This window comes from Ischnura elegans (assembly GCF_921293095.1).
Source record: "Ischnura elegans chromosome 13 unlocalized genomic scaffold, ioIscEleg1.1 SUPER_13_unloc_1, whole genome shotgun sequence".
Lineage (NCBI taxonomy): Eukaryota > Metazoa > Arthropoda > Insecta > Odonata > Coenagrionidae > Ischnura > Ischnura elegans.
The window spans coordinates 663435-688972 of record NW_025791657.1 but is presented as its reverse complement, the minus strand read 5'-3'; the positions used below and the strand labels follow the sequence as shown (position 1 = coordinate 688972).

General features: G+C 36.7%; 2 protein-coding genes and 1 long non-coding RNA gene across 3 annotated transcripts; 1 reads left to right on the top strand and 2 right to left on the bottom strand.

The window, feature by feature from the left end:
• Positions 1-10693: 10693 nt before the first annotated feature.
• On the bottom strand, positions 10694-14007 carry LOC124172589. The gene is made up of 4 exons (XM_046552034.1): positions 13620-14007; positions 13449-13523; positions 11402-11503; positions 10694-11260 (listed from the first exon to the last, which is right to left on the bottom strand). The coding sequence occupies exons 1-4, from the start codon at positions 13719-13721 to the stop codon at positions 10778-10780; spliced, it is 762 nt and encodes a 253-aa protein (XP_046407990.1). The 5' UTR covers positions 13722-14007; the 3' UTR covers positions 10694-10777.
• A 2447-nt stretch (positions 14008-16454) lies between these two features.
• Positions 16455-18396, top strand: LOC124172591. The gene is made up of 3 exons (XM_046552036.1): positions 16455-16812; positions 17440-17513; positions 17594-18396. The coding sequence occupies exons 1-3, from the start codon at positions 16524-16526 to the stop codon at positions 17798-17800; spliced, it is 570 nt and encodes a 189-aa protein (XP_046407992.1). The 5' UTR covers positions 16455-16523; the 3' UTR covers positions 17801-18396.
• Positions 18397-24644: 6248 nt separating this feature from the next.
• Positions 24645-25201, bottom strand: LOC124172594. The gene is made up of 3 exons (XR_006868202.1): positions 25123-25201; positions 24833-25045; positions 24645-24733 (listed from the first exon to the last, which is right to left on the bottom strand). It is a non-coding gene; the product is annotated as an uncharacterized LOC124172594 (long non-coding RNA).
• Between the last annotated feature and the right edge of the window lie 337 nt (positions 25202-25538).

Genomic DNA, 25538 nt, shown 5'->3' with positions numbered 1-25538 from the left:
GGAAATCTATACGGAATACCCATACATGAATTGTACATAAGTATACGATGGAATAAAATCGTATTACGTCTGTATATTTCACGGAAAAGTGGCTCAAAAGTCCCTCAGGATGTATGTATACATGCGTATTACAAATTGGAAATCTGTATATCCTTACATGTAATATACATATGTATCTGCAGGCCCTCGTACACGAATTATACATATTGATTTTCTGACCCACATCCAATTAATATCAATATGGATCTAACAGATTAATAAATATAAGGAAAGAAGAACATACAGATAATAAAACATTTATTCAAAGAGAAAAATAAAATAATACACACAAATAACAAGTGTGGCCATGAATATTGCTAACAAGCATTAAGGGCCAGCAAACAGTAGGTGAAACTTAGTTTAAAAATGGCACAAAGATAAATCAAGTACAAGCAATGGTATGAGTTAGAAAATAGAAAAAAATATTAGCGCGGAACAAGCGTTGTAACCCATTGCACAAAAAGAAACCTGAATTCAGGAACTAACTCTGCACAATTAGCCACTTTCTGAAAGGAGAAAAGGAGAAGTCAACTTTAAAAGTCATGCAAAAATATATCTTTTTGTAAGATCTGAATAGGAGCTCAAGGCCTTTCAATTTTATTTTTTTTCAATTCATATAGGCAGTCAGTATTCTGTGAAGTCTGTAATTTTAGTACTAATTCTGTATTCTGAATGCAAATGAAAGTTTGGCTTCTCTGTTAGATTCCAGACATAAGCTTTAATTTTTTTCATTTACCAATTATGTCGAGGTTCCAGCTAGCACAGATTTGACCTTGTCCTTTGAGAAATCATATATTTTTGGGATATGCTTTCATTTTACAAAATTAATAGCCTTTCTCTTAAGAATAATGAAAAATATGAGAAAAGATCATTTGACTAATTTAAATATAAATTAACTAGGAAAACGTGAATCCATTGGTATGCTTATTTAGTACATGATACTAATATATTAGTACCATGATTTAGTAGTGGATGACTCACACATAAAAAATATAAACATGTGATATCAAATTTTCAAACAAATAAATTTCATACATAACCGATAATTTCAGGCTTAACTTTAAGAAACCTCTCCATCATGGATATAAAAAAATTTTCCCTCAAAGCTTACCTTGGTATTAACAATTCCACCTGGTCTTCTGGCTTTGCTTCGTCGTTTTTTCCGTAATCCATTCTCCTCTTGTCCAGGCCAAGCTATTTACATCATCGCCTGCTGGTATGCGCGAAAGAGCATGAAAAGAAAATTATAATTAATTCATTTGGCCCGTACGCACCTTTTTCTTACATATAATGACAAACTTTCGCATGAAAATTACGTATTAATCTTGTGTAAATAATAACGACGAAATGCACCTTGATTGACTGCAATTCAAGATGAAAGAAATATTACACTTTGCTTTAAGGGAACCGATATTACACGACCAATACTTCTTGTTCGTTAAATAATTAGAAGTAGAGGGCAAAACGACTCGGAACCTCGAGGAATCTATTAGTGACAAGGCTACGCTGATAAGTCTACGGTCAAAGATGTTATGACTAAAGCATAGGATAACTAGGAATGCAAGTACTACAATACAGTAGGTTGTGGTAATAAACAGCGATAAAACAACTTACACTTGAACGAAAACATTCCTCTAAACAATTTTTTCTGCTCTTAATTAAGAGAAGAAAAAATGTAACTTCAGCCGCGAAGCACGGAATAACTATACGACGCATAATCTATTAATTTATACGTACAAGATTGACATTACTATGTTTTACCATATAATTTCAATGGACACCAGTCTCCTCGATACATAACTCAACAAAAAAGGAAAACAATAGCCAAACATAAACAAAATAATTACCTCTATTGGCGCAATGTGTTGACCGGAAATGTGTTGTCCGTGTTGACCACATTGCGCCAATAGTTGTATCCAAATATACTCAAATAACATAATTAATGTAGTCTATGTAGGCGTAAAATACAATAAAAGATAAATCACACCTTACCTTAATAATCCAGTGACAGGAAACTGCTGGAGCTGGCTTGCACGAATCGCAATAACGTGTGGGATTGAAGCACATTTCCAGCAAAACATGGCACACCATCCACACGCACCGGTTATCGAGGATTAAAACACTATGTCAATTCTTCCAATAAGTAAAATAATACAAACAAATATAAAATTAACTATACATCAGTAGCTAGTTAATAACGGATTTCCTTTTGGTTATTAGCGTAGATGCCGGAGTTCCTCCTACAGCACGTTCTCGTAGTCTCGAACGAAATGCCGAGGTTTACTGTCAACGAGATTATTACTGCATCACTCTCGACAGTGAGCCGCGGAATTGAGAATTTAATTTTTTGTTTAAACAGTTACATTAAAATATTGTTAAAAAATTAAACTTCGCTTTTACTTTTGATCTGTGCAAGTAATATGTTTTGTATTTTTCATGTATTGTGAACCATTTTTCCATGTGTATATTTCGCGGATATAAACTGAATTTTACATATGTAATACGTCTGTATTTCGCGTGCATTTACAAATTAACATAAATGGCCGTCATCTTTACTACCCTTGCTCACATCGACCAGTTTATGATTTATTTTTAAGCTTTCTGGGTATAAATTCGAATGGATGAATGATCATTAAAATAAGGAAATCTGGCGTTTGCTGTGAACATATTATTTCTGGAAAAAATGTTTATGAACATTTCGCAAGACGCCACGAAAATCTACCTCCCAAGTATTACAGGAAATATACATAATGGTGATTTTGTGTATTTTTGACCACATTTACATATGTATTTCCTCCGTATTCATACATATGTAAAAGTGATACGTGTTACACGATAAATACATTTGTATTTTTGTGTATTTTTGACCACATTTACATAAGTATCCAAATTTCAAAAATACACAAAAAATACAAATATATTCCCCTATGAAAAAATTGTATAAAACCGTATAAAATTTCTATACAGTTTATACAGGTTGTATACAATTTGTATACATTGTATACAATTTGTATACATTGTATACAATTTGTATACATTGTATACAATTTGTATACATTGTATACAATTTGTACAATGTATACAAATTGTATAAACTGTATTAATTCACATGCTGTATACAGCATATACAATTTGTATACAATGTATACAATTTGTATACAATTTATACAATTTGTACACAATGTATACAATTTGTATAACAGTAATTCAAAGTAGGCCTCAAAAACTGAAGTCCAAAAATGAACTTAGTAGGGGACCAAAATAATGTTCCACATTCGAGAGTTCAATTGCTTCTAAAGATCATGAATCGCGTTTTAAACTAGATTCTTGGAGATCCATCAATGTCAGCCATTCAATGCCACTTGGAAAATTTTCAACCGAGGCGTCAAAAATTTAAGTCCAAAAATGAACTTAGTAGGGGACCAAAATAATGTTCCACATTCAAGAGTTCAATGCTTCTAAAGATCATGAATCGCGTTTTAAACAAGATTCTTGGAGACCCATCAATGTTAGCCATTCAATGCCACTTGGAAAATTTTCAACCGAGGCGTCAAAAATTTAAGTCCAAAAATGAACTTAGTAGGGGACCAAAATAATGTTCCACATTCAAGAGTTCAATTGCTTCTAAAGATCATGAATCGCGTTTTAAACAAGATTCTTGGAGATGCATCAACACTAGTCATTCAATGCCACTTGGAAGATTCAATGTCACCAGCGGGCGTCCATATCTCCATAGTGTCCCCGTGTCCCGTTTGTACGAAGCGGTACGAAGGTTTTAAACAGTACACTGACAAATTCATATGCAGCGATAAAATTGTATCACATACGCCCAAATTTCCTAAAAACTCGTGATTTAATATATGACACAGTAGTCATTTCGTTTCTGGATACTCTGGATAAAAAAATTCATATCCGGTGTGGGACTATTTTCTTTTGCGGATGGGGCCATAGCCACCGAGAAAGAGAGGCCGCGGAAGGATCGCCCAGGATCGCCGTTAGAGATTACGTGGTTTATGTTATGTTTCACCATATTCCTTGGATTTTTGTGGTTAAGTTGGTGAAAATTAGAGTTTTTGTGAATAGTGAAGTTTCCGTTATTCTTTAATTTCATTCGGTGGGCTTCAGAAACTTGTTTGTGAGGCATTTTTGTTAAATATGCCTTTCTCGTGTGTGGTGCCGGATTGCGAAGGAAACTCCTGCAGGACTATAGACCCAAAGTTCAAGTTTTTACCTTTCCTATAGATCTTCATGGATTGAAGAAGAGGTGTATTTTGGCGATAAGAAGAGGCAATTTCACCCCTACGGAAAACATTAAGGTATGTACCCTTTCTCCCTGAAATTCTTTGGACGTAATTTCTAGATAAAAGTGGCTTCATGATGTTGATGTACAGGACTGAAAGTGGTGATTTAAAATATTGTAGCAGCAATTAATTTGGAAATTCTTGCATTTTAGTTGTGTTCGTTGTATTCTGTCGTTCGGATCTGTCGTGCAACAATTGCTCTATGAAAAATGTTCTTAATTATAATATATGTATTACTAGTATATTTTATAACTTTCATTTATAAATATGTAATATATTAATATTTTTACTTAAAATCTTTTCTTTTTTAAGAAGAAGAAAAATCCAAAGAAAAGTTTCTAAAATGTTTACGGCCTAAAATGGACAGGTTTCCTAATTTTGAAACCTTAAGAATGTTAAACTCGAGACTAATAAGACTGTAGTTTCCTGTCTTATGTAATCTGCTTGTTACCTACAAGAGACAATTTCTTGCTACAATGAAATTTTTATATACTTCATTACTACAGTAGCAGTGCAGGAGAGCATGTCAGTCCCTGAAAAAGATGTGGAGGTGGCTATCAGAAACTCACTAAGGCACGCCAAGTGACAGCAACAACACGGTTGCAGGGGGAGAAGAAAATTAAGTACATAATACTTATGTAGTTTCTTGTGTTGTATTATTTCACCAAAGAAGCCCAATAAATATTGTGTATGGAATTGAAGCCTAATTTATTTAAATTCTTGTCTGGACCTATTATTTAGATACTAGTATCGAACGAAATTCAGTCCTAACCTAAACGTGTCTTAAAGGTTTCCGTGTTCTGTGTGGGAAGTACCTTGTAGACGTTTAATTTTTTATGAGTAAGTGATGTTTTACTTTGAATTAATTACATGCTATTCTTAATTTCCACTGTTTAACTTGAGAATCCCCTATTTATCATTTAAAAATCTGGTATTGAATGGTTGGTTAGTTTTCAGTTTAACAATGTTTAAAGGATTATAATGTTATATTTTGGACAGCATTCACTCCATTTTTATTTATGCCTTTGTATGCATGTGGGTTCCTAGAGGAAGTGTGGTAAGGGAAATGGTCTGTTGGAATAATTTTTATGAGTGTTTCTTTATGACCTGAGATGAAATGAGGAAGAAAATGGGTAGTATTACTCCACCTATTTTGGATGAGGTATTCCTAGGTCTTCTTTCATACAGTTTGTATACAATTCTTATTCAGCCCGTATACAGCCCATGTACAATTCTTATGCTGCCCATGTTTAATTCTTATACAGCCCATGTACAATTCTAATACAGCGTGTATGTAATTTGTGTAAAAATGCATATTTTTATACAAATTGTATATGTACACTCATTTTTGTATATAACTTGTATACAGACTGTATAACATCTGTATAGAGATTTTATACAACCTGTATTGAGACTGTATACAACTTGTATAACATTCTATACAGAATGTACCTATACAAAAATTTTATACAATTTTATACAGGTTTTATACAATTTTTTCATAGGGTAGGTCTTCTTTCATACAATCCGTATGCAATTCTTATTCAGCCCATATACAATTTTATACAGCCCACATACAATTCTTATACAGCCTGTATATAATTTGTATAAAATGTATATTTTTATACAAATTGTATACACTCATTTTTGTATATAACGTATACAGACTGTATAAAATCTGTATAGAGATTTTATACAATCTGTATAGAGACTGTATACAACTTGTATATAATTCTATACAGAATGTATACAAAAATTTTATACAATTTTATACAGGTTTTATACAATTTTTTCATAGGGGTTTATCGTATAACAAGTGCCACTTTTACATATGTATGGATACAAAGGAAATACATTCAATAATACATATGTAAATACGGATGTAATACATAACAAAAATATATATGTATGTGACCCATGAAAATACAATACATATACATATGTATATCCAAATGTGTGTTGTTGGGGATCTCTGCTAATTGGCCTATCTTGATTTAATTCTGCTTCTTGTTTTCAATAAGATATACACGGAATGCAATAGCCACATCAAGACTCAATTATTGATTCATGGAAAGAGTATTACAGTAAAAACTGTGCTATGGCAGCTGAACTGTGGCTGTGCTATGGCAACTGCACTATGACTGTGCTAAGGCTACTGTACTCCCCTGTCGATTTCTGAAACAACAATGCCTGTTCACTGTCCGTTTGAAGTCTGTTGATAGCCTGTTGGAGATTAGTGAACAGAGTATTAACAGCCAACGAACAATCTAGGGTCACACACAAGTAGGAACAACTTACGAACAGCCTTGCAACAGTTTCTACTCTGTTTGCAGCTTGTTCCTTAACAGGCAGGCAACAAGCATTTCGGGAACAATAGTGAACATGCTTTTAACAGGCAGGGGCCAGTTGGTAGTATGTTTCACGGAACAGGGAATGAACAGACAACAGTGAACAATCACTAAACACCCTATCGATTTACGTAAAAATAATGCCTGTTCGCTGTCATTTTGGAGCCTTTTGGAGATTTTGAGAACAGATTATGAACAACGTACGAACAATTGTTTTAACAGACAGGGGCTGGTTAGTTATAGGATATACCTAACAAGGAACGGACAGTGAACAGGCACTAAACAGACAGGGACAGGTTGGTTATCTGTTTCACCTAACAATGAACGAACAGTGAACAGGCAATAAACAGACAGGGGCAGGTTGGTTATAGGATATACCTAACAAGGAACGGACAGTGAACAGGCACTAAACAGACAGGGGCTGGTGGGTTATCTGTTTCAACTAACAAGGAACGAACAGTGAACAGGCAATAAACAGACAGGGGCAGGTTGGTTATCTGTTTCACCTAACAAGGAACGGACAGTGAACAGGCACTAAACAGACAGGGGCAGGTTGGTTATAGGATATACCTAACTAGGAACGAACAGTGAACAGGCAATAAACAGACAGGGACAGGTTGGTTATCTGTTTCACCTAACAAGAAACGAACAGTGAACAGGCAATAAACAGACAGGGGCAGTTTGGTTATTTGTTTCACCTAACAATGAACGAACAGTGAACAGGCAATAAACAGACAGGGGCTGGTTGGTTATATGTTTCACCTATGAAGGAACGGACAGTGAACAGGCACTAAACAGACAGGGGCAGGTTGGTTATAGGATATACCTAACTAGGAACGAACAGTGAACAGGCAATAAACAGACAGGGGCAGGTTGGTTATAGGATAAACCTAACAAGGAACGGACAGTGAACAGGCACTAAACAGACAGGGGCTGGTGGGTTATCTGTTTCACCTAACAAGGAACTAACAGTGAACAGGCAATAAAGAGACAGGGGCAGGTTGGTTATCTGTTTCACCTCACAAGTAACGAACGGTGAACAGGCTATAAACTGACAGGGGCAGGTTGGTTATAGGTTTCACCTAACAAGGAACGAACAGTCAAAAGGCAATTAACGTGGTCCAATAACACAGATAATATTCTTTTTTCAAAAGCACTTGTAAAAATGTACTCTTTATTTAATATATGTATAAATACCCCAACAAAAATTCTTTCATATACTCTGTACAAAAATTATTTCAGAGTAACAGTATTTTTTTAAATCTAAATTACTTTTTATAATCTTGGATCATGGAAATGTTTATGCAGACTAAATCCTCAACCATGGAAAGCATGGCTACAAATTATTTTGTACAGAAATTATCTCAAGTGTAGCAATTTAAAAAATTAACTTAATTTATTGCAAACAACATTAGGGCAATGAATATGCAGATTAATTATTATACCATTGAAAGAGTTACTTCAAATCTACACTACACTAAGATAATATTTCAAGAGTAGCAATTTTTAAGAAATTAACTTCATTAATAACAAACAATATCACAGATATGTATATGCTGATTAAACACTCAACCAGGGAAAGCATTGCTACAAATCACACTATACAGAAATTATTTCAGAGTGGCAATTTAAAATAATTAACTTCATGCATGAGAAACAAGATCAGTGAAATGTATATGCACATTATACACCCAAGCATGGAAAGCATTGCTACAAATCACACCACACAGAAATTATTTGTAACAAAATTAAAAAAAATTAAAACATAGCAAACGAGATCACAGAAATTGAAAATGCAGATGAATGTTTTTACCATTGAAAGAATTACATCAAATCTACACTGTACACTACAGAAATAATTTCAGGAGTAGCAATTTTAAAAAATTAACTCAATTTATTACAAAAAAGATCAGCGAAATGAATATGCAGATTCATTACTTTACCATTGAAAGATTTGCAGCAAATCACATGATACAGAAATTATTTCAGGGTAGTAATAAAAAAAAATAACTTCGTTTATTACAAAGAAGAACAGTGAAATGAATATGCAGATTAGCTATTCAACTGTGCAACCAAACGGAATAATCGACACATAATTATGACACCATTGAGACATGCGAATGCACGGCTGTGCAAGGTTTGCAGGATTTATGCACTGAAGTTTTCCAGAATTTTCATAGAATTTGATGTGATCAGTATTTGCCATGATATTTGAAACCACTCTGGTATTTGAAATATTTAACACCTCTACTATAATCGCAATAGAGCCATCCATCAAAAGGAGAATACGATTCACTGACACATAGCGCCCATCAGATAACAATGCACATGAATCATCATTCTTCTTTCCCTTGCTGTACACAGCTGTGCAATATTTTGTACGGCCACAAAGTATTCTCTGGTAGCATTTGTAATACTGCGACACATTGGCATGCTCTGTAAGACGTGTTTGTTCATCCTCAGTTAGAGCACACAGATCTCCACCCCCTAGGAGAACGAAACCATCCTCGGACTGCAAACACTTCTTCAGTCTTGATGAATTTTCTATTTCGGAGCAAAATTCAAGTTTTTTTTGACTTCACCAGCTTTGATTGCAGCTGTGGTAATGAGCGGAAGACTATGAATTTTTTGGCCATTTCCAGAATAACTGATGATGGACACTTAGGTAATTTTCTGAGGTACCTGTTTTGAGCCTCATACATGAAAGCATTGTGGGTCCAGAGAGGTCCAAAATTTTGAACGCCCGCGGCTACATGTGAGAGGAGATGAACATTATAACGCATTTCCTCTGGGCCAAAGTACTTCTGGAAATAGAAGGTGTAAAGCATCAATAACTTGTGGGCTGCATTAATTTCTTCCGATGTTATTGATTTCTTTAAAAGAATGTATGTGCTACTGCCTAGCATAGCCAGATGACTTAAATGCTTTTCTTTTAACAGATCTTACAGGCTAGGAAACATGTAAAAGAGTAGCCAGGCCCTCCATTTACTCGCTCGCCATGTTGCAATATCAGTCAGAGGGCGAGGGTCCCTAATCACTGAGGAGTTGGACTGCAATCTGGAAATCCTTTTATCAATGATGCACTTTAAGTGCTCCATTCCCATTCTGTCGTTCATGCCAACCCAAAATTTATCTTTCCGTTCTGAGGCCAGAAGCAATTCCATGTGGTGCTTTGTTGTCCCAAGTAGAATGTTGTGCATATAGTCCACAACAACACTACATTCAAAATTAAAATTACTCAAATGCATGAGAGGAGTCAAACCGTTGACACCTCTGTAAGACTTGTCTTTGACCCCAGGCAAATTCATACGTTCAAGAACTTCTTTTAAATCCCCACGGATGCTCTCATTTGATCTCAAAGGTGCAATCTTGCCAATGGGGTATCGAATCCCCTTTCTCGTATTTTCAGCCCGTTTGTAACAAAAAGTACAGCCATGATAAGCATTAAACTTTTTCATGTTGAGTATTTTGTGCCGAGCCCCAGAATCTGCTATGCAGCATAGCGGTATGAGACAGCTTGTCACAGGCTCACCATCTTGGAGCCATTGGACTCCGTGTTCACTTTGCTCATTGGCCTCAGTCACAAATGGTTCCAAAATGTTTTTGAAATTGGGCTCCTTTTTTCCTACATAAAGGCCAGCTAATATTAAATATTTCGACCTCTGACCATAAGGCAATTCATTGATAGTGACATATATATGCCAAACACTTTGAGTAGATGAATCTCCATATGCCAAGCCATCAAGGAAATAAGAATAAGAGAAGTTGTATGGGTTGGACAATATTCCTCCATTATCAAAATATTTCCTGTACACACATCCACCATAAATGTCTGAGTATACTCCATCACAGGTTGGCTTCTGAAACCTATATTTCAGAACCATTTCTATGAAGTTTTTGTCCTTCAGATATGAGAGCAATTGCGACTTCATAGAAAGTGATAAAAAATAGTTCTGGGAACTTTTCATTTTTAAATTTGCCTTACACTCCTCATTAGAACAATTTCCATCTAGCAATTCATCTCTGGGCCCTAAATATTTATCACATACATGGCAAAACATATGAAATTTAACATTTCCTTCATAATTCTCAAAATTCTTGAACAGATTGGATTTTCTGTGGAAATCTCTTACCAGAAATTGACTGGAAAGCTCTCAGAATGTCATTCTGGGCTGCCCAAGTTAATCCATGCCTACAACCCAAAGCTAAAGTCATAAAAATGACATCTCCAGCAGTTACATCAGTGCATGGGCATAACTTTTCAAAGTACTGTTTATTGAATGGGTCATCATCATCACTTTCGGGGGGAACACTGCGGGGGTTCTGAGATTCAACGTTAGTTGGAGAGTGGCAGGGTGACAAGGTGGATTGCATTCCAAGGGGTGTTGGTGGTGCAGATACCGATGACCAGGAATGGTTCAAGCCTTGCGAACCTTGTGAAGAGTAAGAATAGGATCCATCAGAAGAAATGCCACCAGAACATTCTTCTGAAGTATCGGGCTGAGAAATGTCCTTTCTATACTGACAAGGAGGCTCCTTGTATGACTTTCGCTTCTTTCTCCTCCTCTGTCCCTGAAAAATCTAAGAAATAAAATTATCAGCTGTGAAACATATAATAACCATTTCATTATGACATGAAATATTGGTAATCAATTTGGTGAAAAGTTAACCCCCAAAATAGTCAGATTTACAGAAGGAAAGTGAGACACTTACTTCCCTAACTGCCGTTGAAGGAACATCACAATCAGAGTTACTCGAGGATGTTGAGCCATCGTAAGAGACATAAGAGCAACTGGATCTTTCGGAGTCTCCTACCTGTGCATGAGAAAGTGAAAATAAGCAACACACTATCAGCATCATTGGATGATGTCTACCACAGTCATGGCTCATCATTACACTTAGCACTGAAGCAGTCTTCTTTAATCTCTGGGGGATTTCACTTCAAATCAGGCAGAGGGGTGTCAGGTGACCATCACCAATTTCTCCGAAAGTTATATACTTATATGAAAGCAGTATCCTTACAATGAATAATGATCACTTTATGTCAGCTCAAAACCGAACCGTTACAGAGTTATTATCCCTTGAATGTTGATAAGTTAGGCGTCACAGTAAAAAATGAAAAATCACATAAATGCTGATTATTGTTTCATTTAGAAGAATATGCATTAATTCACATTAAGACATAACTTTCAAGTAATTTTAAATAATAATGTACAAATAGGACTTGTTTAGTAAAAATGAGTGATTATTTAACAAAGTATTATTTAAAAAGGCCACCTTTTATTTTCTTTTAAATTTCTCTTATATACTCTGCATAAATATAAATTTGTTAGTGTCACAGCTTGTATGCATGTGTGGTTTGACCCACATTTCTGAATGTACTCCCCAGAATTGAAGTTTCTCAGGTTGTAGTTTGTGGCATAATGCTTGTCCAATTTACAACTCCAACTTATAAATTCAGGTATAAAGACACAGTATTCAATATCCCACCATGAATGACTTCATTGGGTGTTAATATACCCGTACATACATTTAAAGATACCCTAACATTCAATTTTTTTTATGTCCCAATCGTCGTCGGTTCACATACTTAGTTAAAGGTTTCCTCCATTATTCAGTCAGTTTGAATTGCGTTCTTTGTGTTAAGTTCTATGTATAATATTTTTTAAAAGTGAAATATGTGTGAATTTAAAAAAAAACTTTGGGCGCTGATGGGTTAAAGATCTAAAAATATGAACTCTGTTCAATATTTCTTGTTGTCTTTTCCATAAATACTATGGTAACAATATTTTAGGAATGAAGGATCTAAGGTTTTCCCGGTGAATAGATTGGAGGAAGAGTTCTCGGGTTTCCAGCCGGGTCCAAGGGTTTATCAGCATCGACGTTTCGAAGGCTAAGTCTGAGCCTTCGAAACGTCGGTGCAGAAAAACCATTGGACCCGGCTGGAAACCCGAGAACTCTTCCTCCAATATTTTAGGAAACTTGTAATATTTGCAAACCTTATTAGTATCATAATTAACCTCAGCTAATAAAAGTTAAGTGATCAAGACAATAATGCTTATAAAAATACTCACTTTTAATATTGAAATTTGCTATCAACCTTCTGATAAATGTATTTGAAATACCACTTTTCATAACATGAGCCAAACAAGTGGTTGACCCGGCTTGTCCTGTACATAACGGGCACTTCTTTAACTAGCAACAGTAACAACAAATGGTTAAAGCAAAAACTATATCTTGAAAAATGGTTTAGGCCAACACATAACAGTAAATAACCCTTTCAACAAAAAACAAAAATTATTAGTAGAAAATAACATTTTGATGTTGAGTTGAAAAAACAGTACAAATGTCCCGAACGCAATATTGAAATGGCCCTTTCACTTAAATAACTTTCAAAGAAATCGGTGATGGTCACCAGATATGATTCTGCAATATCTGCCTGATTTGAGATGAATAGGCCCCTCTGATTTGCAATTCAGTACCACAGGTTGTTAAAAACGAGGCAAGGGAAAGTATTGGTAATTTTACTTACTTGTAAGTCATATACCTAAGTAATCTAACCTCAAAATAAACTTTAAATGCTATAAATAAAGGCAACATTAAGTTTTTAACGCTTTACTACAATGAAGTCAGCCATTTACTTCAGCTGCAGAGAAATGTTTTGGAAGAGGCAAAAAGTCATAAGAGTGAAAACAACTCTACTTTAATCTCTCTGCCATAACCGTACATGCCCACAATAAGCTTCTTTGTATTCACTTACATTGTATTCATCTTCCAGGGCCCCATTTTCATAATCAGTAGAATTCCTGGTACCTCGTCTCTGGAGGTTCACTCCCTATACAAGAAAAAAGAACTTGAGGCGTTAATTTTTTCTCCTTTGTCTAATTTGCCTTGGCAGTGTAAAACAAAACATCAATTACAAGAAACTCACCTCTTGAAGCGCTGCTCTCCGCTGCTGAACTTTTCTTCTGTTGTAAAGCGTAGTTCTCGGGACTTTCCCTCCATTTAGCAAATACAGCCGGTATTTCGGCATTTTTTTCACTATCAAGCTAAAGTTGTGCTGACCTTGTCGTCAGTTGTACCTCGGGATCGTAATATGTATAAATATATATATACATATATTTAACAGCAAATTTATGAACGCAAATAAATGCCAATAGCACAAGGTGGGGAACGACGATGTTTAAACCATACCAACTTCAACATCCGCCCACTACTATTTCAAAAACTGTAACAAAAACTGTTTGGCGTTCTCACCCTTGCCTGTGCGCTTGTGACTTTCTTTTGTTAGAATATGAGAAATATTCAAGAAGAATATTCTAAAAATTTACCAGCCCCCTCCAACTCGGCTGTTACGCCGCTGGTTGGCTGGCCCCAAAATCCTCCCACGTTATTCAATTTTTTTAGTTCGTTACAGAGTGGCGCTGCGAGCCTGTCGCGCGCCCAGTATCGCGTTGCTGTTACATTCATTTCAATGGTGAACCAGCGAAGCTCATCACTTGGAAGATGTGTTATGTTGCTAAAAAGCTATTAAATTTGAAGATGGTTCGTGCATCGCGCTTTTGATATGTGTCTAATAATTCTACAAGTTACAGGAAAACCAGGAAGGAATGCTGAGCTGAAAATAAAAGTTTTTTCAAAGCAGTGGTAAGTACTCAAAATGCGGTGGGTTACCGATGTTAGTTTTATGGCTCTGTTATCGTTAATTTGGTAATTTTTTCGTGGTTTTAGATCTCAGTGACCTCGTTTTTTATTTGAAAATATGTGTTATTCGCCAAGAATAAATTAGCGGTGCAAATAGATAGCGGAAATACTGCAGTATCTGCAATGGCGGCTTTGTTTACTCTTCCATGCATGCCCTTTCTCTCGTATTTAAAGAGGATATGGCAAAGCATCCGATATTTAATTACGGAAATTTTTATTTTTATCTTCGCGGGAAATCAATGGTTCATGTTTTTCACATAATACCGAGATAATATCATGCCATGTTGCCGTGGAGGCATAGTTCCATCAGTTTTTACTAATTGTGTTATTGTACTTAATTACAATTGTATAACCTCGGTGGTTTCGTAGCTCGCTTTGCAATTAATTGATGGCTTTAGATATTTAGTGAAGAATTTTGTGTCAGTACAGAAAGAGGAGGAAAAATATCGCTCCACCACGAATTGAAAACTTGTATTGTTTCATTCCTATTAGATACAGTTGTGCAGTGAATTAATGTTTTTATGATCATGGTGAAAGTGTTAATGTGCATCCTACTCTAGTTTTAGGACTTAATGACAGTGAAATTATAATGGTAGCTTCTGTTATCTGGTGGGATAAGATTTATGGCGCCCTAGCGATAGTTATGCTTGCATCCATGCTCATTTTATGCAAGTATTGATGTTGTTTAGCGTACAATAATATACACGGACTAACGGTGATCCGCCTACGGATGTTGAAATATAATTAATTTCATATTTTTTTTACTTCTGTGGATTTGCTGCCATTGCAGTTTAGAAATTGTTGTAGTTGTAAACAAAGTGCAACAACAGTAATGTGGTCATGATATTTTTTGCTGAAAAGGGGCAGGGGTTACTATCTGTAATAAAAAAGGAAGTCATGAGAATAGAGTAAATGGTGGTAATATTAAGAATTGAAAGGATGAATTTAGCTCTTGATATTTGCAATCGAAATTTACTCACTATATATATTATATAATGTAAACAAAGTATACCAAAAATGAATTGATCATAACTCAATTTTTAATTAAACAAGTATGACATGTGGAATAGGTATAAAAGATAACGTTGATAATTTATCTGTATGAAAAATTTTCTGTGACACAGGTACATTGCCAAAAGTTAATTTATAAGGGACGTAGAAAATTAAGACAAATCCAATGGTAAATAACGAAACGTACTACTGAAATTTAATCTCTCCAAATTTATTATTACTTTTTTGTAATTCATAAGCTTTCATCTTTACTCCCAAAATGCACTTGGCTTAATCCCGCGCATATTCTTGTGACGCTTGTGACCTCATGCTGCATGACGCCATTAGCACTGATTTTGTTGTCACCATAGAGTCATATAGCTGTAGCTGCAACATTTATCGCTCTTTGGGTTTAGATACTGCGTCTAGTGAAAGATGGCCGATGTTCCATATAAATTAATGTACGCCACCGTGAAGTACAAGGATGGAAAGGTGGAAGATGTGCCCGTTGTGGATATTTCGGATGTGGACCATAGCAAAGGGTATGCAAGAACCCCTTTCCTCCCAAAAAGTTGTGCCGACTTCGAAGCTGGAAAATGGTACAGCGTCAGAACAGCTACGGGCAGTGCTGACGATCGGAAGCATTCCTACTATGCTAGGATCGGAAGGATAGCAGGTAAGGTTATAATATCATACAGGCCCATCCTGTTTTCATGTGTTCACTTTCATGTGAGATAATATTTCATGGTGAATTAGAGATTAGTGGATTTCATTATTATCGTAATTGATTTCAGGTTCTAAATCAGAATTGAGGGATTCGAAGCGTGTAAACTGGCCCGTGATGAGGTCTGAGGTAGTATCCGGAGACCCTTTGACGTCCGGAACGGAAGATGAGCTCTTCAATGCCTCCAAAGAATTGCAGGATGCCAGAATGGTGAAAGTAAGTGCATTTTACTATGCGAAACTGTAGGATTGAATTTACTTTTAACTGTATTTATTACTTAAGCGTGATTTTTAAAAACCATAACGAAATAAATTTTTTTCATTTAAAAAAATATTTTTGCAGAAACATAAGTCGGCGCTGCGGTGGAAAAATAATAAGCTTTCCCTTGAGAAGCTATCGGAAGATGGTTTTTTCTCCATGCGAGAAGGTGTAGGTGACGCCGAAAGTAGTGGGTCTTCCAAAAAGGGTTTAAACGGGAAAGAAGAATTGGTAAGGCTCCAGGAGCGTGTTAAGGTTTTGGAGGGTGAATTAAGGAAGGAGAGGGATTCGTCAAAGCTGAGGGAGGAGGAGTTACGAACAGCTAAGGATGACGAGTTATTTTTTGAGAGAGTGGAGGCCATGATAAGTTCTAAAATGGAAGCCCTTCGCGAAAGCCTTGCGGAGGAAATAGCCGGTGCCGTTTGTGCTAGGATGAGCCCCCTCCTATGTAAGTGCCTTTCCTTAATAACATGTGCGGGACTTGCTTTCCACCCTACCTCACTAATTGTTTGAGTTTTGGGCTCAGAAGAGTACCATTAGGGTAAATGAGAGGAAAGTCATGGTAATAGAATACTTTAATTTCCTTGCTATGTTTCTGTGAACTAGTCCATTGATACATTTAACTCGTTGGCATGTGTCATTGTTATGAAAAAATCTAGTTCTTGCTAATCATGTTTTGAAGGCTACTAAATTTTATTCCATATTTAGTCTTCATTTATGGAATCAGGATATTTCATACATTGCCATTTTGATCAATTATTCCCTAGTAAGTATGTAACCTTCTCTGCAAAAGGGTTATTCCAGGTCAAATCACCATTAATCATGCTAGATTTTGCCCACCATCTAAGAATTTCTCTCGCTGATATGTTGAACCATGTAAATTATTTCCTCTCTTTGCAGTTAAACGTGTGCTTGTTGCCTTGTGGCACTCTTTTCCACTTAGGAGAGTGCTGTAGATTAGTGAGATTGATTCTTGTCAATTTGTGATACTTATGATTCATTTAAATGTAGTCACTTATCTTCTTACAGGTGATAATTTTCACTCAATTATATGCATTCTTTCATCTTCTTACAGCCGACCGTGGTAGTAGCTCAAGTGAGGCCAGCTCTGACAGCAACCTTGCATTGGATGGTGCTGAGTCTTCCAAGGTGAAAGCCTCTTTCAATACGTTATTTCATTATGGTATTTAAAACTATGGTTTCCTTAATGTTTTCCTTTTCTACTATAGGTTCTAATTGGGGACGTCTGGTGCAGTGGGGGAAGCTATAAATTGCTGAAGTGCAATCCAGGCAACCTGAGTTTGTGGCATAATGCCCTCTTAACAGGCTGTTATGCTGAGCCTCATAAAATGAGGGTGCGTAAAACTGCAAATACGGAAAAGTTCTCAAGAAAGTTTTTATTTGCTGCCCAAGGTAAGACAGTGAAATCAAACTGATTACAATCAGGCTTATGTTATTAGGACAATAAATCTAATGATGAATTATCTTTACACAGATTTTCATACGGAATGGCTGGAAGGCTGCAAAGGAGAAGGAGGAGAGAGGAAGTACAGCCCTTCCAAAGTGGTGGAGCTGGTGGCAGACTTGCCTCGCAAGTTGGCGGAGTGTGCCACCAACATGGGACCGAAAAGAGGCATCGATGCCAGAATTAAGGCAGCAGTAGCAGAGGGGCGCCGTCCGAATGAAGTTTTGGCAATGGTGTCTCCCAAGGCAAGAGCTAAATTTGAGGAGCGCCAGGTAGTGAGGCAGGCCAAGAGGACTGCAAATGATTTACTGGGGCAGGCTGAGGCCCCTTCAGATAAGCAGGCAAGGGCCTGTGAGGACCAAGGCAGTGAAAGAGGCAGTTTCAGAGACCATTCCCCAGTAGGGTCCCCTGTCTCACCTCCACCAACGTCCCCTGTTTTACCGCCACCAAAGTCCCCTGTCTTACCACCACCAACGTCCCCTGTCTTACCGCCACCAACAGGTGGAATGAATTTTTTATGTTAAAACAATTTTACTATGGAATTAAATAATCAATTTTTTATCTTCAGTTTAAGTGTTTTGATTGCATCAGAATCCAAGACCTTTTCTTTTTGGTCACCACCTTAACCTAAACATGGTGTGTCTGTGAGGTAAAAATACTTGCCGGTTATCAAGATGGACGTCGTATCACATGATTATTAGCTGGGCTCCTTTAGTAAGATTTAATGCTGCAAAATATGTTGTCTTTTAAAAGGAGAAAACATTGCATCCTGGAATAATGAGAGTATAAGCATAATTTTCATGGTTTAATCATGTTGAAGAGGAATTTGAGTAGAGATTTGTACTAGTTTTTGTGTCACTGTCTTGAAGTATTTTTTGCTGGGGTAAAAAATGATTAGTTGATCAATAAGTGCTTAATACTCCAGTGTTAAATAATCTCAAAGGAGTGGTAAGTTCGTAGTTTCATTTCTGCATATTTTGGCCAGCTATAGTAGACCAACGAACTTGAACAAACAACTCTCAGCTAGAGCACTTGTTACATAACGCCTTGAGAACGGGCTATGAACAGCATATACACCATCAGCAAGCAAAAAGGTAAAAGAATATTACAAGGTAAGAACCGTCTAGTAATAAATTATGTGGCCAGGGAGAGAACAGACAAGGCATTCCAATTTACATTCTACGAACAGTTGCCTGCCTGTTCTCTCTTGGTCAAGGAACAGGGAACTAACAGCCTAAAAAACAGGCAATGAATTGACAGTGCACAGTCCCCCACCTGTTCACTGGCTGTGTTCCAACAAGTAAGGAACAGAGAGTGCTGCTTCCTTAACAGGGAGAGAACAGACAAGTAACCCTTTTCTAACAGACAAGGAACAGAGAAGGCGTTCCAATTTACATTCTACAAACAGTTGCCTGCCTGTTCTCTCTTGGTCAAGGAACAGGGAACTAACAGCCTAAAAACAGGCAACAAACTGACAGCGCACAGTCCCCTACCTGTTCACTGGCTGTTTTCCAACAAGTAAGGAACAGAGAATGCTGCTTCCTTAACAGGGAGAGAACAGACAAGTAACCCTTTTCTAACAGACAAGGAACAGAGAAGGCGTTCCAATTTACATTCTATGAACAGTCGCCTGCCTGTTCTCTCTTGGTCTAGGAACAGGATACGAACAGCCAACTGAACAGACAACGAACAGACATTATTGTTACAGAAATCGACAGGGTCTGACTGTGCTATGACAACTCCACTGTGACTTCGCTATGGTAACTCCACTGTGACTGTGCTATGACAACTCCACTGTTACTGTGCTATGGCAACTGCACTCTGACCGTGCTGTAACTGTACTGTGATGTTTCAATTCAAGTGCAGTTTAAGTAGTCACAGTACAGCCCTTTTAGCATAGTTACAGTGCAGCTTTAGTACAGCCACAGCACAGATTTTTTTGTATGGGACATTATGTATATGGGCAGTCTGTATGCTCTCATCAATAGGCGGTTTAAAATTATAATGCAGACTACATGTAAAGTAGTGCATGCAGGAAGCATCAGCAGAATCGATAGCAATGGAACAAAACTGCAACACAAGTGCAACAAATTAAGCACACAGAATTAAGGTTACGAATACATTCTAATCCTCTCTCACATGATCAAGTGATAGTACCCCTGGGGGAAATTTACATTGAACAGCAAACAGCCATGTTGTTATGCATACCTTGAAATGGAAGTGTATAGTGAACAAATTCTATGTGAAGTAAGTAATTTGAAAACCAAAATAACATTATGATATTATAAAATCGAAGCATTCAGTCCGTCCCAGGGATCTCCTCATCCTGGTGCCAGTTTGACGGAACCACTCTCCGATCTTCTTATTTATCTTGTCTACACCCACATGTGCCAGAGCAGGTTTCTTACCAGCATCTGAAGAAATATGGAAGAACATACATATAACACCAATGGATACAAAATATGCTATGAGTACGAGATCAATTTAATGAAGGAAGGAATAAATGGCAAGAGGATAGATGTACCTAGTATTGCTTTGTGCAATTTGGTATCACAAAACCTTTTTTTCATCACCCCGTCAGCTCCTACTTTTCCTGTAAGGCTGTACTCTTTGGCCACAGAATCCTTCAGGAGAAAGTACAGAAGTTTATAAACAAAGGACGCATCTTCCTCCCTGGAGCAACGAGCAAGTTCTTTCACCTGAGAAGGAAGAGTTTTCATAAAAGTTAAAACTCTTGACAGATGAAGGAAATCTGTAGAGAGGATGCTTCAAAGACCACTTTGAATGGTGCACCTTCAAAATCATGGGTATTCTAAGTAAATAGCCATATGTGTTACTCTCCAATGCTTTATGTAAAGAGTAATTACTCTGAAGCTGCTCCTCCAATTCTTCAAATTCCTCAATTGAGGACAAGGGGAACTTCTCTATGAAGGAAGGCGCCTCTTCACTACTGCTCAGATTGATTAGCACCTTATTCCCTGTTTCCGCCATACTGGTGAGGGCATTAATTTTTTCCTCCAGCCTCATGTGCCTCCTTTCCCACACCACCTCTCTAATCATTAGTTTTTCTACAACAAAGGAATTCCAAAACTATAAATATGAAAATCAACAATAAAAGTCATGGTGAAAGAAACATTTACCTGGCAACTGCTCTATAGATTTCTGGAGAGCAGACACTGACGCCACACAGTGATTTGATTTGCATGACACTCCTGCAAAGAAAACAAGGCTATAAATTTTCTCTCAATTAGCATTAACCCATTAATGCCCAGACGTATCTTTAGATACGTCACACTTTAAAAATTCCTAAATACTCTGTGGTTTGTTGTTTATGCGATTTCTTTACGTAATACGACAAAATAAAGTCTTCAAATGGTATACAAGTGATTTGGATTATTTAAGCCAATATTTGCAATTTTTATGCTTACTTACACATGGCTGGTCATGAACTACTCAGAAATCGCTACGCAATGGTTTATGTGAAAATTAAATTTTCACATAAACCATTGAGTTATCTGAATCCAGTTTTTACCTGTTTTATTTTAAATGTATAAGGAATATTACCTTTTTTAAGATATTCGTTTTTCTTTCAAGCTCATCACAAAACTAATCAGTAAAGTTTTGACGTATCTAAAGATACGTCTGGGCACTTGTGGTACTAAAAATTCAAGTTTTGACTTATAGGTATGTTTCATTCTATTTATTGATTAGATGAATAAGCAATAATTTTATAAACCTAATTATGTGATGGATCGAAGACAGTTTTATATTCCTGCCATTTCATGAAGTATAATATTAAACAATTAGGTAAATACAGCAAAACAGGAATTTTCTCAGAATTGCTGTGCATCCTCATTTGAATTGTGATAAAGTACCTTCATTGGAAGCAGAAAATGAGTCAGTATTGGATTTCTGGAAATGCAAAAACTCGCAATATCAAGTTGCCTATCCTGGCACAGTAGCGGATACAGAAAAGAATTCAAGGGGGGCACAAAAGATATCTTGAGCTATCTTTACTTGTATCGTAATGAAAAATAATCAAGTCACGTGCGAAGTTTAGGAAAGTTTTATTTAAAATGATTATAAACAAGGCATTATTATTATATATATTATATAATTATTTTATATACAAGGCAATGCCATCTTATGATATGAAAGAGTTACAATTGTAGTTCTGCCCTGTTTGGCAATGTGGGCGGCCACGTAAGAGGGGGGCGCGCTCCCCTTCGTCCCCCATATGTATCTGCCACTGTCATGGCATTATTTGTATTCTGTATCGCCGACGGTGGAATGGATTGATTACTTTGTTCCTCGTTCAACTTTCCCCTGGCAATAATATCCAATTTGCAAGCAGGAAATCAGTGCACGAAATAAGCAACTTTGGTGAACATTGATAAAGAAACTTTCTACTACGCTCCATCTCCAAAAACTCTGTACTTTGTATTCAAATTCGAGTCTCGGATAGATATACCTGACATAAGGAGGAATCTGCGCTTTAGAGACTTTTCAACCGTCTCTTCTGTAAATACTTTTTTGTTACTTTTGTTGCACACCGCTTGCTATATAAGTCAAGAAAACAGCATAGGGGCTCCCATTTACCGCTGAGAAGAGAAGACGTACCTTAGTGATGGAACAGAGGTGAAACAAATCTGAAATAGCTCTAACATCAGTGCTGTCAGCAGATAAAATTCAAGACAAATTTTATGAACAATTGTTAAAAAATGTTAGTACATTCTTAGTACGTACAAATCGAAGTGATTTATGAAGTGTTTGGAATATTGCTTCTCTCTGGTCACCGTCTACTTAGTTGATGGCTTTATCGGAGGTCATCTCCAGACTGCACCATCGCAATAGTTTCTCAGTCAATGCGAAGGAACAGGTTTGAAGAAATGTTAAGGTTTCTGCATCTGGCAGATAATTATTATAATGGGAAGAATGATGGCAAGGATAGGCAATATAAAGTTCAACCTTAGTTTGAGGTTTTGAACTAGACTTTCAAAATTGTAAGCGCTGGAGAATACTGTTTGGTGGATGAGTCATCCAACCTCTACTATGGTAGATATGGCTGCAAGCAATGTATTAGAGGGAAACGAGTAAGATTATGGCAAAAATTATGGTGTATTTTCGAATCAAGTCAACCTTTATCATGCTGTAGCCAACCTTCAGAGAACAGATCTTGGTCAAGGAGATGTACTTTTAGGACTAGTGGATGAGTGAAAATTACCACCAGGTACAAACATATTTGCTGACAACTTATTCATATCAGAATTGATTACTATTAGCATACATAAAAAAATGAAAACTCCTGTTTGTTATTCTGTTTCCGAAATGCCAGCGGCGATCGCGGACTACAATTCTCACATGGGTGGAGTGGATCTGTGTGATCAATTCCTGGCAAATTACCGGACAACAATTAGGAATAAAAATGGTGGTTCAAATATTTCAGATGAGACTTGCATGTATCAGTTGTACAGGGATGGATACAGTATAAAAAACTCGGATACAATATCAAACTGCTGTAACATTTCAAAATGCAAATGTAAATTGTTCACGTTATAATACTATAATAATACTCAAAATTATATTCTTTGATGCATAATAATTCTAATTCAAGTATTAAAAACTACTGATGAAGGCATGGGTAATGAATTATATAGCAAAAACGTGCATAAACACAATTAAATGATAATGTGCATTTTTGACCCCTTAAGTGCCCAGATGTATCTTAAGATACGTGTAGGATTAAGTACTATGCAAATGTTAGAGATTTTTTAAAATATATTTTCCCGCATCAGGTATGATGCCTAATCATAATTTAAGCAAAAAAAGTAAAATTTTTAGAAAAAAATCTTCTGGGCATTAATGGGTTAATAAAAACACCATGATATAGGTAGACAAAGCTTCAGATGCTCAATGTTAAATCACAATTCGTTGAGTCTTACTGCACCCAAAGTATAACTAAGGCAATTGTAAGTATTAGGAAATTTGCTGTGTTTAATTTATGATATTTAATGTATCACCAATTGCGTTAAGGTACTAATAACCTTCAAATGTTCAGCACATGACAACTAAAAACATACAATAAAATTAATGAATATTTCCAGCTTTGTGGTTAAGAGAAGTGGCAGCAATAACGTATGTAACCAAAATTACCAAGTCAACAATTATTGGTGGATAACAATAAGAAACCAAAATTTAAGAAATATTTTACTTTCCCAAAATGCTATGGCCATGAACAATCACACTTTACCTCAATACCAATGGTACATCATTCAAATTATTCATCAGGACTCAAAACACTTATCACTTGTCTCCCCAACCAATTCTAAGTCACATCTATTGGTGACAGATCTTGCTTCCTTCCCAAGAAAATTTGGAGGTGGTGCCTGAGTTATCTATGTCTGAATCAACCAAAGAAAAATTGAAAATTAGTAAATTATGTTCATAGCTCTGTCCAGACAATCCATTAGTCACTTTGAAAGATATGACTAAACTTTACCAGCACTAGGGATATTAGGCCGTACTATATTTCCCTTTTCACGCCGAGGTACCTCAGACGGCAATGGAGGAGGAGACTGTATCCTACACGATGCACCACGAACATCCTCATCAGAACTGCTATAAGCTATCAAGGTAAAATAAACCAGGAAATAGTTTTAAAATGCACACCGACTGATTCATCCACAATAATTATAGCAATAGACAATATCACTACAGAGCTGAATAAAACATCAAACATTACATGAATTAGCCATCGCATGTAGAGATGGCAAAGTCTCCACATGCCCAACGATTTTCTCTGGGCGCCTCTTTCCGCGTAAACCCCTTCCCAAAGGTTTGGAGGCATCAATCTCCGATGACTCCATACATTCCTTTTCTAGCTGTGTTGCTAGCTCATATTTTCCTGAAAAGAATGAACAAATAGTTCTTTTACCACTAAGTTTACTACTGACTTTCATGTTCAATAAACCTTGAAAGACTACCTTTCATCAAATATAAATACCTGTTCGAGATTTTTCGAACACTCGACAAATGTGTGTCTCCCAAGTGTCCGTTGGCTCTTCCCCAGTCCTTAGCTAGGAAGTCATCATCTTATATGAAGTACTGTCTGGAGGATAGAAACATATATCCTCCTCTACCCCAGGTACAACCCAGGAAACTGGCACTGCCTTGCACTCCCTCGTCTGAGTGAACTCCACAACTACCCACTCCATTCCTGTAAAAGATGTATATTCATCAATATATTATTCTCGAAAGCCGAAAATTCAAATCCAAACATGTTTATTGTAGTACCATGTTTCAAATTTGGTGCAATACTGTAGCAATGTAGTGCCGAGAGTCCTCAATGGGAATGTTGACCACTTTGCATTCAAAGTCTTCTTCACGAAGTAGGACCTCCACATCACACAAGTTGCTTGCAAGCATGACCCCAACATCAATTGATGGAGATGGGGAGTCAAAATAGGATCCCACAGACAAGAACTTTTTAAATATGAAGCTACGGACACCAGCTTCGCAATATATACCATTTAATAGCCCTACATCACCACTTACTGTTTTAACACAGTTGTCGGGACTTTTGACATTTAACCTCCCAACCTTGGTTTGAACATAGCGGTAGCTTTCCTCATAGCTTGCAGACTTACTGCCACCACCCTTAACTTTGAAGTCACCACCAACACTGTCACGCTTCAATGTATGTTGCCTTT